The sequence below is a fragment of the Pleuronectes platessa genome, chromosome 12 (genome assembly GCF_947347685.1).
Source record: "Pleuronectes platessa chromosome 12, fPlePla1.1, whole genome shotgun sequence".
NCBI lineage: Eukaryota > Metazoa > Chordata > Actinopteri > Pleuronectiformes > Pleuronectidae > Pleuronectes > Pleuronectes platessa.
In genome coordinates this window covers 23,967,864-23,988,365 of record NC_070637.1, presented here as the reverse complement: position 1 = coordinate 23,988,365, position 20,502 = coordinate 23,967,864, and the positions used below count along the sequence as shown (strand labels likewise).

Below are 20,502 nucleotides of genomic sequence, written 5' to 3'. Positions count from 1 at the left end.
GGGAAAAACACAACAATATTTCCCAAAAAACTACAGGGACTGACTCTCTCTTCCTCCATGACTCTCTCACCGGTGAAGGTGAACTGAAGGAAGCTGCTCAGGTCTCCTCCTCCATAAAGTCTCTGGAGCTTTGCTGTCTCCTCTGACAGGTGACGCTCATAATCAGACTCCTCTTCCACTGGTCCTCCACTCGACCTGAGAGGAGACAACAGGATTCATAGCTGTTCATGTATGGTTTTAACAATGTGGTACAATTACTTATTTAACATTTAAATAAGCAGGACATCTACATCCTATATTTTCTCTCTCCTAGACAGATCTGATCAAATTACTCAAGCTCCTTTTAATATAATAAAACAATATGATGGGAAACTTCTTTTGTGTGTCTACATGCGCAGGTTGTTGTATTCTCTGATCTTCTCCAGGAAAAGTCTCTGGACTGGATCCAACCCTGAACCACACACATGGAAACATTAAAGTTAAAAACGTCTTTTCACTATAAAACAAATTCTGTAAAATTCTAAATTTCTGCGTGTGTAAGGATCTAATTACTCAGATACTCACTAGTGTAAGTTGCACTGAATATAAAACTGTGTGTCACGTCTGTGTGTTCAGATTTAATATTTGATTCAAACTAACTTGTACTTCTTTCTTCTACCATCTAATCTTTACTTCTCCTGATAGTTAAACTAACCATCTGTGGGTCAATCTAGACCAGGGGTCAGCAACCCGCGGATCTGGAGCTCAGGAAGTGTTGGAACAATCAGTGACCACACGGTGGAGCCAGAGGAGAAGACATTTGTAGATACATTTAGAGTTCAGTGGATAAATGGAAGCTTGGAACTGCAGGTGGCGATAGAGGACAAGATAGAAGTTCATCAAAGTCATGAGCAGTCATCCTCTGTTCTGTATTTAAGCTTTTCATCCCCTGATGAGTAAAATCCTAAATGTGTCACATACAGAAAGATAACACACAGATTTGTAAAAATACATTTTAATAAATCATTAAATGTGCCAGAACAGTCGTTGAAGTAAAGTTTCATAAAAATATGTACAAATACAAAACAGTACCAGATATAAAATACAAATCCTCTTCTTCATCCTGAGGTATTTGTTTGTCTTTCTGTCTCAGACAGCATTTCCTTCTTTTCATGGTTTGTGTTCTCATCACTTTCTTCATTGTCTGAGCTGTAAACAAAGTTAAGAAAATTCAGAGCTGCTGAAATCTTAATCTCCTGGATTTTTATTCTTCATCAATCATAAACACAAACTGCAAAAGATGTGAAACTAACAAACATAAGGACATTTTATTTTTCTCTTAATCTTACTAAATCAATTGAACTACTTCTTTTATATCATGCATTTCTTTGTGCTTTTGCTTTTGCTCCACAAACCTGAAACAAACATCTCCTCCAGGAAATGAAAGAAATAACAGATGAAATTATCTGAGACGTTCACAGACACATCTGCTTCATGTTCGCTGATATAGAAACTTTCATTTTACAGAATGAACGATGCTAATAGATTTTTCATTTTTCATAAAAACTGTTTTCTTAATAATACAGTTCATGGTTAAACTGTAAAATATCAAGTCACTGTCTCGAGGCGACAACGACCTGAAAACTTTGATTCATTGTTAAAAACACAAAAGCGTTGGGTGAACGCTCCAACTCGTCTCTTAAAGACAGAAATCAGACGGAGACACTTTCCCGTCCTCATTTCCACACTCACTCAGTCTTGTGATATCCTGTAGTTTTCTCTTTGTCAATCATCAGATAAAAACTCTTTTCTCTTCTCACTCCTCTGCTGCTGAAGCCTCGAAAATCTTTAAGAACAAATAACACAAATAAATGTTCTCATTTAAGAAATGTTCGTAAGTTAGACAGATGTTTCACTCTGCTCCGGTTTCCCTCAAACATGCGTTGAGGGAGAGAAAGAGGTTAAATGTAACCTGAACTTGAGCTAAACACAAACTTAAATTAACCTTAACTTCAGCTAAACTTAAACTCACCTAAACTTCATCAGATCTCGACAAAATAACACAAACGGTTCAACACAACAGGCCCAAGTCCACTGTCTTCAGGACATCATCTCTGAGACACTTTCTGTCACTCGTCTCTACTGTGAACCTCCCATCATCAATTATTTCCCAGCATGCTGCTGTTCCCAGAGGCCTGCTACAGTCTCCCCCTGGTGGTTGTTCTGAGGTGGTGGTCGAGAACGTACAACAACAATCTTCATCTACGTTTGTATAAAACGTCCTCGGGTCAGTTTTCTATTAAATTTGGTAAAATGTTTATTAGACAGTTTCCTCAGAGACTTAAAGATGCTCTGCTCTTCATCGACTCTTCTTCATACTGTAAATGTCTCATTCACTTTTCTTCTGCTTGTTTCCATTATGTCAAACTGGTGATTTTGTTCTTTTACCTTCACCAAGGACGAGATGTTTCCACCAGTTTGTTTGAAGAGGAAAGAAAAGCTGAGTCATGATTCCAGTGAAGTCGGTGGAAGGATGTTTATTGAGCATTAAAGCAGAGACAAGTACAAACAGAACTTTTCTCTCTGAGATGTTTTTCTTCTCGTTACATCTGGTTTGTCACAGAGGAAATTATCCATGTGTTTGATTCATAGACTGAATAGAAAGGCTTTGACTGGGATGTGCTTCTGTTATACTGCAGCGCCACCTGTGGGTCAAAAGTAGAAAAGCCACCACTGCTCTGCACCTGATGCAAAAATGAAAATATCCCATTTTTGAGTCCAGAGTTTTGATCTTTTGTGTCAAAGACAAAACTTTGATTTTAAACTCAAAGTGATTTGATTGTGTTTAACTTTTTGTTGAACTAAATCAATTTGTGACGTGAATCCAGGAACTTTAAGATCATAAACAAACATAAACACAGAATGTGGTTAAACACACATATAGACATACTGAGGGACAAAGGTGGAAAATAATTTAAAAAAAACTCATATATGCGACTCTTTACAGAGGGTTTTTCTGTTATTCTGCTTGTGTTATGTCAATTCAATAAACACATTCTTCATGTGAATAAACACAATCGGTGTGGAGGGCCATCTAGTGGTGAAGTTACATATTACAACAACCTCCTCTGATTCCTCTGGAGCTCTGTCTCCACTCTGCCTCCCAGCAGCAAGGCCCAGTCAGAGCCGCTCTACACACAAGCTGCTGCTGCTTCAGCCTCTGGATCCTCAGGACAGAGCTCAGCCTCCGTCCACACACACTGTCCTCTTCACACTCAGCTCCATCTGTTGAGAGAAGAAGACATCAGTGTCACAGAGACTCACTTCATCAGCTGTGAGTCAGTGATGCAGCACATCCAGTAGAAAGAGCAGCAGGGACTTCAGTCCTGTTCAGAGGTGGAGCAGCTTCCTCTCTGCTTCATGTTCACGTGTTGGAATGAACACGCTAAGAGCTCAGTGTGTGTCCTCTGCATGTCAAAGTGCAGAGTGGACACCTGAGAGGTGGATTTACTGCTGTTACAGGTGAAGCCATGTTTCACTGTGTGTTGATGAACATCTGCTTCTGACAAACTGGGACCAGAGGAGAGAGATGGACCTCAGCAGAGGTTCTGCTCTGTATAAAGAGCTCCTGGTTACCATGCTGATGAGGTGAGGCTTCAGTCCCACTGATCTCAGAGCTGTGACAAAGATCCAACTGATCAGTTCTTCACTGATGAAGTGAGAGAACAAACTGTCTCAGATCAGATGAAGACGTCACGTCTCTGTCCCTCGTGTGAGGCTGTCAGCTGTGGTCCAGCTTCATTTCCTGTTCACATGAAAACAACAACAACTGTCATCTTCACATCAACTCAATCACATGATCCCAAGCAGCTTGTGGCTCGTCTGATTGGCCGACTGTTGTCTCTCTGTGTGTCTATCCAATCCTGACGTCTGTCCTCATTGTCCTCTCACAGCTTCACTGAGGAAACACTGAGGCCTGAACTACGAAGACACTTCAACATGTCCAGGAGATCTTTCTGAGATCAGCTCAACTGAACCTGACAGACACAGTCAGGCTAAGTGTTCACATGACGCTGGTTATCAACTCGTTAAGTTAACTCAGGTTTTCCTCATCGAGATCTGAGCCTGTACATAAAAGGGGCGGGGTCTACTGTGTATGACCAATCACAGACATGGACAGTTTGATTGACAGTAGAGCCTCATATTTCACAACCAGGATCCAACTGTTCTATAATAAAAATCTGATTAGAACAAACACATGATCCAGAATAAAGGAAACTCAGTCACAGCTGCTAAATGCAGGAAGAACAGCTGGTAAAACATCTGGGATCGTTTCAATGTGTAAGTTACAGTGCCCCCTGGTGGCATCTGGTAAAATTATATTACGTGACCACGACATAATAACCTGTGTGAATGAAATAAATAACTCGAGACCACGAGATCTGAATCTGTTGTTTACTAACAAGACGAGTGGAAGAGAAGAAGATTCTAGATGAGAAACGATGGAAAAAAACCCAGGATGTGACACACACTGTCTCACTGTCTCTGAGGACACACACTGTCTCAATTCTGAGGACACACACTGTCTCACTTCTGAGGACAAACACTGTCTCTGAGTACACACACTGTCTCACTGACACTGAGGACACACACTGTGGTGGAAACCTCTGACATCACTACTCAATAGAAACACATGGACCTGTCTCCAGGAAGCTGACTGAGGTCATCTGGTGTTTTGGTGACAGGATGAGTCTGGAGAGATTGAGAAGTTCTGGGTGAGTTAGAGATCAACTGAACCAACCAGACATTGATTTAAACTTCCCTTATCCGTCCCTTTAAGGAGAGTGTGCACCACACAACAGTGTAGAGTCACTGTGGTCAGTGGGCGGAGCTTCTATACGGGTTGATCTCCAACTTAACCTGGAGCAGGTTAGCCGTTCATCAGAAGTTACCATGGTGATTTACCTCGTTAAGAAGTGGACGAGCTTCGTAGAACTGAAAAAACTAAACCTGAAGTTAACCTGATAACCACAAATCCTGCTTGGTAGCACAGACCCTGGATCTGTGATACTGACTTGTTTAGTAAAATACTGATGAAAGCAGCGTGGACTGACTCCAACCATCTACTGACCTCAGAGTCTCCAGTCGACAGGTTGAACTCTGCTGTAGATCAAGCAGCTCCTTCACTGCTGAGTCCTGCAGGTTGTTGTTACTCAGATCCAGTTCTCTCAGATGAGAGGGGTTTGACCTCAGAGCTGAAGCCAGAGAAGAACAGCTGATCTCTGACAGACTGCAGAACTTCAACCTGGATAAAGAATAAAACTTAACTGTAAATTAAACTGAGTTCATGTGTGAAAATAACAGACACATATTCATGTGAGCACAGACTAATAACATGGAAGATAAATATGAAATCTGACATGTTGGACTAAAAACGAGTCCTGATTCAGCACAAATAGATTATTTGGACCCGGTCTCTGTCCTGCAGATCAGTTTAGGAAATCCAGAACTAAACTCAGTGTTTTAATACGTAGCTGAATATTCAAAACGTGAAAGATTAATTAATGAATGGATTCCAGTTATGTATGAAGGGGAATTATGTTAAATTAGAATTAAATAAGATAAATTGTGTATAAAGGCTGTTTTATAGATATGATATTTAAAAAAGTGAATCAGTGTGAACTGACCTCAGAGTCTCCAGTTGACAGGTTGAACTCTGTAGAAAACCACACAGCTCCTCCACTGCTAAGTCCAGCAGGTTGTTGAAGCTCAGATCCAGTTCTCTCAGATGAGAGGGGTTTGACCTCAGAGCTGAAGCCAGAGAAGAACAGCTGATCTCTGACAGACTGCAGAACTCCAACCTGGATAAAGAATAAAAACTTAACTGTAAATTAAAATGAGATCATGTGTGAAAATAAAGGACTTTGACTAAACATCACTGTCTCTGTTTTCAGACCTGAAGTCTGAGTCAAGTTGTTCTGGACATTTTCTGGAACTTTTCCTGCTGCCTCCTAATAAAGTTTCTGGGTGAGTCCATGTGAGAATAGAGCAGGTGAATGTCCAGAGGATTCACAGAGAGCGAGTGGACGTGTTGATGAGGTTTATAACACGTGACGGACGTGAAGCTGGAAGAACGTAAATATCTCAGGATGAAGAAGAGGAGCCGTACACGTAGAAGACGAAGACGTCAACTTGGAAACACGAGGAGATTCCAGAGCGTTTGGTGATGAGGGCCGACGTCGGTGTGGATGAGCTGTAAACAACAACACTGATCTTTCCACAGCAGGATTTATACGTCATGTCCGGCCTCCTGATGATCCACCCATTCTTCATATGTGAAAGTCAAACTCCAGAAAATGTCCAGACACTATTTTACAGAGTTCATGACTGAAAACATCTTGAAAGTCCTTGTGTCCTCAGGGTTCAGTTGTTTGTAATATGTAACTTCACCACTAGATGTCTCTAGATATCTTTCTGGACATGTTCAGGAGTCGTACACGTGAACAAGTGGACTACGTTCACATGTACGACACCTGGAGACGTCACTAACTCCTTCACAGTGAACCTGTAACTTAACATAACTTAAAGAAACCATGGTTATCATGGAGATATGTGTTTGGCTCCGCCCCTCATCTGAATGTTCCCACATGTTCCTGTTGCTTTGAACGAGTCGGACCCGGACAATCTCCTGCTGCTGCTTCAGTTCCAGAAAATGTCCGACCCACTTGTCAGAACATGTTCCACAGTTGATGTGTGAAAGGGCGAGCAGTTCTATGATCATGTTTCCTTGAAGTGGAGATGATCTGAGCAGCAGTTTGACCAGTTGAAAGTGGTGCAGGGAGCCTGAGGAACACGTGTGTACTGGGCGGGACAGAGATCTAGTGGTGAAAAGATAAAGACATGGACGACCCCGTGTAAGTCCTGAAACCAGAGGAAGGGTTTCATGTTGGAAATGAACCCAAAGTGGAAGAAACAGGGCTGAAGAACTTGGTCCGAAAAATAACAGGAATCAAATATAATCAACTTGGACTCTGGACCCTGAGCCCAGTCCCAGAACACCAACGCAGCACGCTGTCATGTGGTCAGTCCACAGGACCACCGGGACAAGTCCTGGTTAGCTTCTACAGAAACATTACATGTACACATTGTCCAGCATTGGATTGTTTCTCTGTCAGTAAAACTTCAGTCACATTGATCCTGACTCGGTCCTCAGCGCTCATTCTACAAACATCTCTCAGCTCAGTATCAGTGTTCACTGTTAGGAACACCTGTTCTGACCTTTGACCTTAAAGCTCCAGTGTGGAAGATTCAGGTGAAAGGATCCATTGTTAGAAACTGAAGAGAAAAGAATCCTAGAGATGTTTTCACTAGTTTCATCTGAATTGTACCAACTGTTGTTTTCTTTACTTAGAATGAGCCATTTATATTTATATACTTTCTATTTAAATACTTTATATTACCATACTTTATATTTACATTTAGTATATTTAAATACTTTATAAATGAATACTATATATTTACATACTATATATTTAAGTACTATATATTAACAGACTCTAGAATTAAATACTTTATATTTAAATATATACATCATATTTAGACCGAACCTTTAACATTAAAACATGATATCTGACCTCAGAGTCTCTAGTCGACAGGTTGGACTCTGTAGAAAACCACTCAGCTCCTCCACTCCTGAGTCTAGCTGGTAGTTGACACTCAGATCGAGTTCTCTCAGATGAGAGGGGTTTGACCTCAGAGCTGAAGTCAGAGAAGAACAGCTGATCTCTGACAGACTGCAGCTCTTCAACCTGGATAAAGAAATATGAATATTAGAATGTGTCCTACTGTTGTTGTGGATCGTCATCATGTCAACACAGACTCTCAACATGCTGCTGACCTCAGTCCAGTCTGTGACCTGAAGATAAATATCAGATCAGACATGTTGGACCATTGTTTCATTCATCAGCTTCTTCTCTGTGTTTGGTCACTGAGCAGGTTTGTGTAATTAAACACTGTTTAAAGTAGCGATGGCTACTGACAGTCACTTCCTGTTGTTTCTATACTCATCAACTGTCCAACGTGTTTCAATTAGAATGTGTCTTATTTTGAAAACCTGAGGAGGACGAGTGCTCAGCCTCAGTCCACATGTTATTTACTGACACTTTCTTAGTGATCAGGAGCAGGTGAGTGCAGGTGAATGGAGTTGATGAGGTGGACGTGACTGACAGGCTGGGTGAGTGACAGATGACTGAGGGACAGTGAGCAGAGCAGAACTGAGACAATTTAAATAAATAATGACCCAAGAAGAAAGAAAGTCTGAAAAGTGAAGAAGGATTTAAGGACCTCAGAGTCTCCAGTCGACAGTTTGGACTCTTCAGTCCAGAACACAGCAGGTTCACTTCTGAATCCAGCAGCTCGTTGTCACTCAGATCCAGTTCTGTCAGAAGTGAGCGATCTGACTTCAGAGCTGAGGCCACGTCTTCACACCGAATCTTTGAGAGTTCACCTTCACCGACTCTGTAATTAAAGAAAATATCTGTTGGAATAAAATCAGAAAACACAACATTCATACAAAACGTGATCATGTAATTTATATTTACAGCATCTGTTCAATCTTTATCTTCTCAGTTCAACAATGTTCTGCAGAGTTCTGCTGCAGCAGCACAATGTTTTTTACAAAGGATTTGACTTGAATATGGTCCTAAATATGAATATTACCTTCTATATAAGTACATATTGAACATTAGTTCTCCAGCTGTCAGTCACTCACTTCCATTGTGTGTGATAAGGACTGAACTCGTTGTCTGTAGGAGTGAGACAGGTGACCTCAGGAGGCCTCAAGTAGTTTGGATGCAAATTTCAGTCACCACTCGATTATTCAGCCAGTTGCAGCCATTTTAATTAAAGTTCTTTGTATTTGTGTTATTAATAAAACAGTTCATGGTTAAACTGTAAAATTTCAAGTCTCAGTTACATTTCTTTGCCGTAAAGGTTTGATAACGACATCTTAGGAATCATTGTCAAATCTTTTTCATAAATTTATTGGCCGTTATATCGGTATCAGATTTTCTTTCACTCTAATATCGATATGGTTTTTGAATGACTCTCAGTAACTGATGGTTTAGGATGTGTCTGCTGATGCAGTTGAGATGAAGCTGTTAGAGCAACGTGACAACAATAAAGTAGTTTACAGTATCTCCATGACAACAGGGTTATTCTTTAGAGCAGAATATTGTAATTCTCAGTTCAGAATAAACAGTAAACTTACTTTAAATGTGTCCTCTGAAGCATCTGATGGTGGATGATCAAAATAAAGAATCATTAGAAGAGACATCACATAATAAATGAACAGCAGAATTATTGTAAGTATTAATATTTACCTTTAGTCTTGTAAAGTAGAGGAATCCTGCTCCAGCTGCTAATGCTACAAACACAACGAGGACTCCGACCACAACTGCTGCAACTGAACCTGAAAAACATGTAATTCAGAGAGTAGAACTGTAGCATCAACAAAGTGCAGTGATGTGTCTTCAGTGTAAAGTGTAGTGTATGTGTGTGTGTGTGTGTGTGTGTGTGTGTGTGTGTGTGTGTGTGTGTGTGTGTGTGTGTGTGTGTGTGTGTGTGTGTGTGGCCTCCTCGTTCCTGTTCTCCTGACAACATGTGGACATGATGCTCCTGATGAGCTGGAGGATGGAGCTCTGGGGGATCTGCTCCACCAGGAGGAACCAGGACTCACTGCACGAGCCTCAGGTCTGACAGTCGCTCTGAGGATTTCATCAATCAGTTCTCGTCTCATGGGATCTTACCTTTGTCTATCGTCACGTAGCTGTTGATGAAGTGCGTCTCCTCTTCACTACTGAGTTCACAGGTGAACGTTCCCTGGTGATCTGAAGATAAGTGGTGCAGCGTGAGGCTGCCTGACGCTGACACATCCTCCACCTGCTGCCTCCACTGCTCTGAGACGCTGTGGAGGCCGTCCACCCCGGTCTGGTTCACAATGATCTGCCTGTGGTTGAATTTCCACACCCAGTGTGTCGGGGGTTTGGTGTTTGGAGCAGTGCAGTGGATTGTTTGTGTTGTTTTAAACGGTGACACACGGACGGGAGCTGAAAAGAAAAGGGATCAAATAATATCATCGTTGTCAGAATGTGGTTTCAGGCTCTGATGAGACTTTCTGAACATGTTCTATCATCAGAATGATTCATGTGGAAGAGGGTGTGGCCTTGGAATGATGAACTGAACTAGAAGGTCACTCAGTGGAGCTGATATCTCCTCCAAGGCCCAACAGTCAATTCAAGCTGCACCACATCTCACACACATCAGTCCTCTCAGGGAAAATGTCCAGAAAGGTCCAATGTTAAAGAAAGAAAACTAATGGATCTGTTCAATGTTCCATTTGTTTGTTGGGCTTTAAGCAACATTACACAACAACTACTGGACAGATTTCCATGAAACTTGGCAGGAAGGTGTGTTATGGGTCAGACTCAGAGAAGAACTCAACAAATGTTTGTGTGGATCCAGGATTTGTTGTTTTTTCACATTACCATTGTGAGGGAGGATGATTTTCAACATTTTCATAGATTTCCCTGTGATTAAATGATGAAGATGAAGATAGAATCTGACAAATTTAGAGGACTGATATTTATGAGTGTGTGAAATTTGGTGTAGATCTTGGCCCTGGTGAATTTCAATGTGGTTTCATAAGGAGACTGTTGGGCCTTATCTAGGTATAGACATAAAATGTAAGATATCTGTAGGAACAGATATAAATATGCAGCAGTAGGTGAAACAAGCAAAGGTTCAGTTCCATAGAGCAGATTCAACGTACTGGGTTGATACCACACCGCGCTCCTCCTGCCACTGCGAGTGCTGATGCTGCAGATCAGAACAGTGTCTCTGTCTGACAGTGTCAGTGTGCTGCTGATCTCATAGAGCTGCTGCTCCGTCCTCTTCACTGTGGTTTGGTTCTGAAGGGTCAAGTTGGACGGAGGCCTGGTGGACCAGGTGAGCTGCGGCTCGGGGTAGATCCCCTCTGAGCGGCAGGTGAAGCTGTCCTTCACCTGCTCAATGTCCACGTGACGCACCGGAGCTGCAAGACAACATTTCTCTTTTATAACTGATTGATCATCTTTGCCTCATGCACTGTGGAGCTCTACATTAATTTGACATATTGTGCTTATTATTTAACACGTCACATATGAGCCATTATGTGTTGCTGCTGACATTAGCTGTGTCTCAATTCAGGGGCTGCATTTGAAGACCGAGCTCCAACGAGTGGAACCGTCCCCGTCCAACCTGTCCCAGGATTCATTGCACTTTAGTGACTAACCATTTTTCAAAGAGGTAATGGTGCCGGCAAGCAACGAGACGTCCAATGCTTAAGTATCAGCTTCATCTCAGCCCAACGGTACACATGTTAAACAAGGTAACAGCAATAAGTACGGTGGCCCTGAAAGCTCAACGAACGTCAACTTAAGAAAACACATGCAAGTTGACAAAACACCAGCAAAGTAAAAAAACATCTTCATCAATTTCACAACACAACACAACACATTACAGCAACGCGCTGCAAAAAGAAAAAAAAGCGCTGCAAATACCGGAACGCGTTGCAAAAAGCCAAACGCGCAGCAAGAAGAGGCCACAACACAACGGAAGTGTTTCCATGGGACAGCTAAAAGTGATGGACACTACTGCCACAAAAACGTCCAATACACCATAGAAATTCGGTTCCACACAGGGTTCGGCCACCCGCGGCTCTTCGGCCCCTCTGCAGTGGCTGTACAGTACAATGTTGTGCAGATGTTTAGCGAACGCTGAACTTAACGAATCAGTTTTCATATTATTAACGTGAACGTAACGATGAGACGTGAACGTGAGTGAACGTCACGTACATCACCGTATCAGGCCATCATGAAATACCAGGAACGGGCGAGTGCGTGTGTGTGTGTGTGTGTGTGTGTGTGTGTGTGTGTGTGTGGTTGTGTGTGTGTGTTTGTGTGTGTGTATGTGTGTGTGTGTAGCGAGTGCTCCGGTCCCGGGCATAGACTGTATATAGGTCCCGGGTCCCGGGGCTCCGACCCCGCCCACTCGCTCTTTTGATAGTAAAGGTTTCCTACCCCTGCACACTATGGACAATATATTGCCTCACAAACAGGGGCTTGCTTGTTAGCGCTGTTTATTCAGTTTAACAGGAGAAGACGACATGTCTCTAGATCGGATCATCTTCCGTGATCAGAGCTCACTGTGGCTCTCTCCGAGTGAGTGGGCGGGGTCGGAGCGCCGGGGGACACACGTACACACACACACACACACACACACACACACACACACACACACACACACTCGCCCGCTCCTGGTATTTCATGATGGCCTGATACGGTGATGATTTAAAAAATGTACGTGACGTTCACTCACGTTCATCGTTACGTTCACGTTAATAATATGAAAACTGATTCGTTAAGTTCAGCGTTCGCTAAACATATGCACAACACTGTACTGTACAGCCACTGCAGAGGGGCCGAAGAGCCGCGGGTGGCCGAACCCTGTGTGGAACCGAATTTCTATGGTGTATTGGACGTTTTTGTGGCAGCAGTGTCCATCACTTTTAGCTGTCCCCTGGAAACACTTCCGTTGTGTTGTGGCCTCTTCTTGCTGCGCGTTTGGCTTCTTGCTGCGCGTTTGGCTTCTTGCTGCGCGTTTGGCTTTTTGCAACGCGTTCCGGTATTTGCTGCGCGTTTCTCTTTTTGCAGCGCGTTGCCTTAATGTGTTGTGTTGTGTTGTGAAATTGATGAAGATGTTTTTTTACTTTGCTGGTGTTTTGTCAACTTGCATGTGTTTTCTTAAGTTGCCGTTCGTTGAGCTTTCAGGGCCACCGTAAATAAGAGACAAATATCATTTCTAGTATTTGTGTTCTGTTTTCACTGTGAGTTTCTTTACCAGCTGCTCTCAGGTTGATAAATGACGACTTGCCGACTCCAGTGATGGTGCTAGTGTAGCACTCGTATCTGCCCAGGTCCTGATGCTGCAGCCCCATCAGCATCATCGAGGCATTTCCTCTGGAGATCTGATCTGTGAACAGCGATGTCCGGCCTCTGAAGCGTTCGCCCTGGTGTGCAAACTGGTCTCTGTCACTGTAGTAGGAGTGGACAGGAGTGTTTCCTGGTATCACCTGCATCCAGTGGATGATTGGGTCTGGACCAGGTGGAAAACTGCAGGGTACGATGCAGCTCTCCTCTAAAACGCAGGAGACCTCATCATCTGTGAGACACCGGGTAAAAAAACAACCAGTTCAGGATCAACTGTGGTGAATTGAAGCTTTTTTCAAAGTGAGATTAGAGCATTTGCTCACAGACGGATTGTAAATTGTGATTGTTAATTGTCTGTCTGTTTGGCTGTTGACAGTTAACATACTGTAACTAACCCTACACGTGTTATTGTTTGTGTATGTAATGAAGTGTATTTCTGTTATTTTATTGTGAAAATGTTATATGATTTTATTTTGAAACGGTTCCGGTGGAGTCGCGGACTTGCTGTTGACGGAAACTTCTAGAAAAAGGTGTTATGTTTAGCGACCCTCCGAGGAAGGACAATTTCTTACGGTGTCTCTAAGTTATTCAAAGTTTTTATTAAGGTGTACGGTATTACAAGGACGGTTTGAATAAACAGAACATCAGTCAAAAAAGACCATCTTTCGGAGGATCTGCTTCAGTAAGAAATTCACCTTCACAGCCGCACCACACTGCCTGTGGAGAGAGGAGACGGAAAAAAGACGACACGGAGCGGTGTGACGCAGCAACAAAACACGGCACTGAGCGGTTAGAAGCAGCAACACTGGTGATGGTCTAACACGGCTAAAATGGATGATATTAATGAGCAAATGCATAAACTACGGACGGAAATAGAGGACCGTTGTGGCTTATTATTTCAAGCTGAGAATGAAGGTTTGTCACACAAGGAATTTAAGGAGGAAATTGAAAGAAAAAAAGAACAGCTAGCTAAGCTTCAAGCTAAAATGGAGGATGCTAATAAGTTTACCCGCCGTTCAGAGCGGTGTAGTGCGCCCACAGAGAAGATGCTCCTCTTTCAAAAGGAGGAATTAAGTAGAAATGAAAAAAGACTGCTAAGCCTCTATGAACAATGGAAAATGCTATTGAGAAATCCCAAACAAAACTTGGAAATCAACTCATCAGATGCAGAGTTGGCATGACTGGCAGACAACATTGAAAAAGGAATGAATGACATCATCAAAGTGTACAGTGAAATGAGAGTGCATGCCACACCAGCAAATTAACTGAGACGTAAAATGGACTCATGTGAAGCTGTGACTAATGACATGTTGAAAGTCCTTTATGAACGTCTATCAGGAATAGATGGTGAATTTGACGCAGATTTTCAAAGGCAGCGTCTTCATCAACTACATGCAAATGACTATTCTCACTCTGTATATGGTAGCGCTTCACTGTCAGGTGCCAGTCTCCGCTCTGAAACTGCAAGCATTGCAGCAAAAAGAATTGATGCAGCTGCAGAATTAGCTGCAAAGGAAGCTCAATACAAATTAATGTAAAGTTGAATTAAGGCAAAAGGAGAAAATAAGAACAATGGAAGAGCAATTGGACATGCAGAGGTCTGAATTTGAGCGTCTACAGTCAGAAAAGGAGATGGAGGCTGCTCGTGCCAGACTGATGATCTACGACAGAGAAATCAGAACGGAAACAGATATTCAGCCCGCCCAGCAAAGCAACAGAGCAAGCATTTCCATCCCCTCTGATCACCAGCAGAACCCTCACATTGTTGCACCAGCACCTCAGACTGATGTGTCTCAGTTGGCCCAAGCAATCCAAGAGATCATCACATTAAACAGTGTGAGATCCAAACCCCCCTGCATGTGTTGCAAAGATGATAAGCATCAGTTGCAGAGGTGCCCAGACTTAAAAAAAAAAAAACAGCTCCAAACACGGTTAATGATACCACAGTGGTTACAGCACTTATTGTCACTAGAGTGGGCCAGTCAGACATCACTTCTATGATCGTCCCAGTTTGGATGTCCACAGCGAAAAACCCATCTAATGAGCAGCTTGTGTATGCATTGTTAGACACCCAAAGTGACAGCACTTTCATCGATGAATATGTAGCCAATCAGTTACAAGCAGATGCCTACCCGGTAAAATTGAAACTAACCACTATGCTTGGAGAAAACACCATTGTGAAGAGTCAAAGAGTTATTGGACTGCGTGTAAGAGGCTACAATTCAAGCTTTCACATTGACTTTCCTCCCTCCTACAGTAAAGACCACATTCCAGTGAACCATAATCATATACCCACGCATGAAACAGCAAAGAAATGGTCTCATCTAGAGGGAATTGTCGATGAAATGCCACCTCTCCTTGATTGCGATATAGGACTTCTGATCGGATACAACTGTCCAAGAACATTAGCGCCCAGACAAGTGTTATCTGGAAAAGATAACGAGCCCTATGCAATCCTTACAGAATTAGGGTGGAGCTTTGTTGGAGGTTCAACCCCCATTCCTGGATGAAACAGAATCCAGCCTGTGTCACAGAGTCAACATTAAGGAGCTTCCTCCAGTTACGCCAATGGACATTATAAGCATCCTGGAGTCAGACTCTAAAGACACGAAAGGAAAAGACAAGACTGTTTCACAAGAGGATCTCATATTCCTTGGAAAACTTAAAGGAAGCATAAGGAAAAGTGAAAAGGGACATTATGAGATGCCTCTGCCATTCAAGCAATGGCCACACTTACCTGATAGCAAAAGGCTCGCTGAAATCCGACAAAGTAATGTAAGACGAAAGTTAGAGAAAGATGAAAAATACAAGAAAGACATCTTTGAGAGAGGTGATATCAAGAAGGAAGCCCACGATGGAATTCAAGAATTACCAACACGGAAGGATAGGGTGCTAAGTCTGTCAATAGGAGATCCAGAAGTCAGAAAGGCACAGACCCTGCTGACAAAAACCACAGAATCAAAGAGTCTTGGAGATCGTTTTTCTAAGTGTTTTGCATGGTCCAAAAATGCTCCAAGGCTGTGGCCCGCATTCAACGGCGAGCTAAGAAGATCAGATCACATGCTCCTTCCACAGTGAGTGAACAGGAACGTGCTGAACATTTTATACTTCTGAATGTGCAAAGCAAGGCCTATGGGAAGGAAATAAAGCTGTTGAGCAAAGGAAGCCAACTGCCACATCACAACAATGCGCACCAGCTTGATCTATTTCTTGACACGGATGGGCTTCTCAAGGTGGGAGGAAAACTCTGCCATTCAACTTTCTTTGACTCTTTCAAGCACCCAATTGTCATTCCCAAAGAACAGCATGTGACATCACTAAGAATGGCTCGTAGCCACAAAAGAGTAAAGCATCAGGGAAAAGGTTTCACCATGAACAACATCAGATCCAGTGGCTATTGGATTCCTGGTATGAGTAGAGCAGTTTCATCATTCCTCTGTCAAAGTGTGGCTTGTCTCAAACTCAGGAGACCGCCAGAGACCCAAAGAATCTCAGTGGGAGATAAGAACTTGAATATAAAGGTTAAACACTCTGGTAAACTTTGTGTTGGAACGTCCAGTGCAAAAGTTAGTTATTCTGTTAGAAGCTACTCAAGCTATGATTGCAAATGCAATGATATAGTTGATGTGAAATTATTCGGTTTTATTGTCATTTTACAAAACACTCATAATTTGGTGGGAGTGTAACTAACCCTACATGTGTTATTGTTTGTGTATGTATTGAAGTGTATTTCTGTTATTTTATTGTGAAAATGTTATATGATTTCATTTTGAAACGGTTCCGGTGGAGTCGCGGACTTGCTGTTGACGTAAACTTCTAGAAAAAGGTTTTATGTTTAGCGACCCTCCGAGGAAGGAACATTTCTTATGGTGTCTCTAAGTTATTCAAAGTTTTAAGTTAAAGATATGAACTAAAAGACGCTCAGATTCACACCAAGTTGGAAAAATTGTGTGTTGATCACAGAAATGTTCATTTAGAAAATTTACTCTGAGATTCGGCAAAATCTGAACATTCTTTGCGATGAGAAGAATTTAGGATCTGGAAAATTTAGACGTAAAGAAAGATACATTTTTTTAGAATCCTGTGTGTGTGTGTGTGTGTACAAAATAACACACTCGCTAACCCACTTTGAAAAGAGTTTTCAAATGTATAAACCTGTATAAACCTCTGGTATAAACGCAGCTCAGCTGCAGAACCGGTTGATAATCACCCAGTGTGAATGTAAGCTAATTTATTTAGTTGCCTTATTGTGAAGGTTTTATCAGGGAATTTGTGTTTCCTGTCATCCTAAGCAGTGTACCTGTAAGGGACCTTTATTGTGAAGGGTCACCAGGGGAAGTGGTGGTCGTTTTGATTAAGCTTTGACTTGATATGGAACATGAACAACATGTCTCAGACATCAGTGTTGTCGTGTAGATTCCTGCACTTTTAACTAAATAATAACTCGTGACAAATACTGTAGAATAAAGTTTGGATTGGATCACAGACAGTAAATAAAGACTGACAGCTCCCAAAAAGTCAATCAATCAAATTTGATTTGTAGAGCCCATATTCACAATCTAAATTTGTCTCATAGAACTTAACAAGGTGTGACATCCTCTGTTCTTAACCCTCAACAAGAGTAAAAATACATAAAACAAACGTAGAAACCTCAGAGAGTCACATGTGAGGATCTGTCCCAAGACGGGCAGACGTGCTAAAGATCCTGCGTGTAACCTCTTTATATACAGTGGATATAAAAATTCTACACACAAACCACGTTTGTGTGATGTAATGTAAACATTATTTTGTACCCTTCTCCTGACTGATACCTTTCAACAATGAGATCCCTCTGATGCTTTGGAAGCTCTCTGCGGACCAGAGCTTTTCCTGTAAGATGTAAATAAGAAAATATGCGGAAAATCCATATATTTAACCTGAGTTTGAATGTGATTGATTAACTCCCAGTTATAAGAGGGTGTGCACACTTAAGCCAGCCACATTATTTAACTTTTTATTTCCCCCCTAAAAGATTTTTTTTTTTTTCCAATTGAATTGTTCATGTTATCACATTAAAGGTTGGAAAAGCTCAGACATGATTCATCTTGGTCTCATTTTTTTACATTACAAAAACCTACCATTTTAACAGGGTTATGTAGACTTTTTATATCTACGGTACAGTCGATGGTGTACACATAAACGCTGGTGTGCTTTTATTTTGATATGTGCAAAGGCAGCAATGCAATCATTTATCTTCATGACATTAATTCAAATTGTGATGAAGTTATTTTTCAGTCGCGCGGAACGCGGAGAAACTCGGAGATACAACAAAACTGGTTTGTTAACATGGGCGCGGATCGGCTGGCTTTTCATTTCCACGTTCATGTGGGATGACATCATTATCAGATTACAGAGCTGATATTTATTCTCTCCCACACACACACACACACACACACACAAACACACACCTACCTTTATATAGTAAGGAAACCTTCAGTAGTTTGTGTTTTTATACTTTTATTATCTTCATCATGAAGGTTTTTCTTCAACAAATGTTTTTTCATTAATGTTGCATAAGTGTGAATTTTCCAACCTCTATACTATATCATTCAATTTAGCTAACTATCTATATGGTAATTTTGGTTATAGTTATTAATTGAATTATTAATCAGAGTTCCAAATTTGTAGTTAGTTCTTTCATGAGACTTAATCAATAAATTGTCTATCTTTTCCCTTCTTTTGAAGGGTGGTGCCCTGAGGGAACTTTAATCAATTCAAGTTATTATTTAATATTAATATTTGTAATAATCTGATCACCAAATGCATTGAATGCCCAAAAGCACACCATGTAACGGTGTCACGCTTAATATCAAATACACAAAACAACCAATAACATTAGAGACACAATTTACAGCTTATTGACATTAACCAATCAATCGTCATCATATGGTAAAAAATCATGATGACGACATCATCAAATGGAATAAAAATATAGATATACTATATATAGAATTATAGAATCCAAAGTTAGCATCATCTGATTGGGTTTTATAAAGCATGTGTTGTTTGATTCAGTGACAAATTATAAACTTAGGCATCATCACGTGTTTCCTCTGGAACGTTTGTGGAACGAAGTCAATCTGGTTCTGCAAGTTTCCACTTGGAACAACAGAAACTGTTTCCTCTCAACTTCTTCACAGATTAATGTTTTTATCATTAAAATGAATTTGGTAACTTAATTTTAATGTGATGATTTTTGTTTCTTTTTAAACATTGGAAAATATAATCTTACATCATCGTCAGTGTTTGAGTGTTACAGGGCTGAGATTGTCACACACACACACACACACACACACACACACACACACACACACACACACACACCTTTAAAACCCCAACCCAGTTCAGTTCTGTTGACGATGAAGTTTCAATGAGGAATGAAAGAACCCAACATCTGGTGTGAACTGTTTCACCTCCAGCTCAGTGAGAACATGTTTCTCTATGTTGTTATAAACCTTCACAATCATTTCTCATGTGTCCTGCTTCGTCTGATGGAAACCAACATGTCTGTACAAAGTACTACGTTCAAACACAACCTGTGATTTCTGAGTAAGATGAGATTTCACATACCTGCTGTGGTGAAAGTCCACATGATGAGGATCCACACAACCAGAGACTTGAACACAGACATCTGTCTTTCATTCTGTGAGAACTGAATGTGGATCAATGGAAGAAGAGACGAGTTAACAGCTGGTTGGACTCATGACACCGAGTCAGAGCAGCTGAGGTTCAGACTCTGCAGCTCCGATCTCTGCAGAGTTCCGACTGTAGACTCACACACTCTAAGTCCCACTGTGAACATAATGCAAACTGAAAGTGACTCTGTAAAGTGCTCCACACCCACATGTAAAAACCTGTCAAGCGTTAAGAAAACAAGAGTTTACTCACAGAACCACCGGGTCTCCACTCCTCCGGGTCTGTTACTGAAGAACAGGCCTGAAACCTGGTGAACTCCTAATAACCGAAGCTAAAGTCATAAAGACAAACGAACAGTAAACGAGTCAAAAGCTTCTCCAGCGACTGATCCCGACACGATCACAGTGGATGAGAGAAGTGAGAGAACACGGTGTAAATAAAGAGGAGCTTGACCTCGAGGTCAACACATCCAGGACATGTTTCAGATATCAGGTTGATTTGAACCTAACAAACACACTTCAGCTTTCCTGGAGCAGCTGCTGCATTTATTCACCAACTCACCGACTCACACTGTGTTGTGTGTTTCTGTACTTTCTCTTTCTGGATGCACCCTCTTTCAGACAGATCACTCCGCCCGGGGGCGAAGCTTATAAACATCAAGAAATTTAGTAGGGGAGAAATGTGGGACATCAGGTAATGTGAGACATAGCCTGTATCTAGGCAATGGAACACATGTGTGGTCATTTGACCATTATGTTTTCAAGCCCCTCCCTTTCCCCCTTGCCATGAATGAGAAGTTGGTGCTGGTGCTGTGGAACGTATT

At 41.6% G+C, this 20,502-nt stretch overlaps 2 protein-coding genes across 4 annotated transcripts in view; both read right to left on the bottom strand.

Moving 5' to 3' along the window:
• Window positions 1-20,502, bottom strand: part of LOC128453930 (protein NLRC5) — a 359,511-nt gene that overhangs the window by 13,532 nt on the left and 325,477 nt on the right. The gene's annotated exons all lie outside the window — the stretch shown is intronic.
• On the bottom strand, window positions 979-20,291 carry LOC128453934 (uncharacterized). 3 transcript variants are annotated; one of them, XM_053437077.1, is made up of 12 exons: window positions 19,932-20,291; window positions 19,614-19,695; window positions 12,916-13,236; window positions 10,808-11,068; window positions 9,786-10,085; window positions 9,360-9,448; window positions 9,248-9,270; window positions 8,323-8,496; window positions 7,614-7,787; window positions 5,667-5,840; window positions 5,111-5,284; window positions 979-1,188 (listed from the first exon to the last, which is right to left on the bottom strand). In XM_053437077.1, exons 2-12 carry the CDS (start codon window positions 19,672-19,674, stop codon window positions 1,098-1,100), a joined length of 1,842 nt encoding a protein of 613 aa, XP_053293052.1. In that variant the 5' UTR covers window positions 19,675-19,695; window positions 19,932-20,291; the 3' UTR covers window positions 979-1,097. The 3 variants fall into 3 exon arrangements, with proteins under 3 accessions (XP_053293052.1, XP_053293051.1, XP_053293053.1); XM_053437076.1 differs by lacking the exon at window positions 19,932-20,291 and having other exon boundaries at window positions 19,614-19,876; XM_053437078.1 differs by lacking the exons at window positions 10,808-11,068; window positions 19,932-20,291 and having other exon boundaries at window positions 19,614-19,875.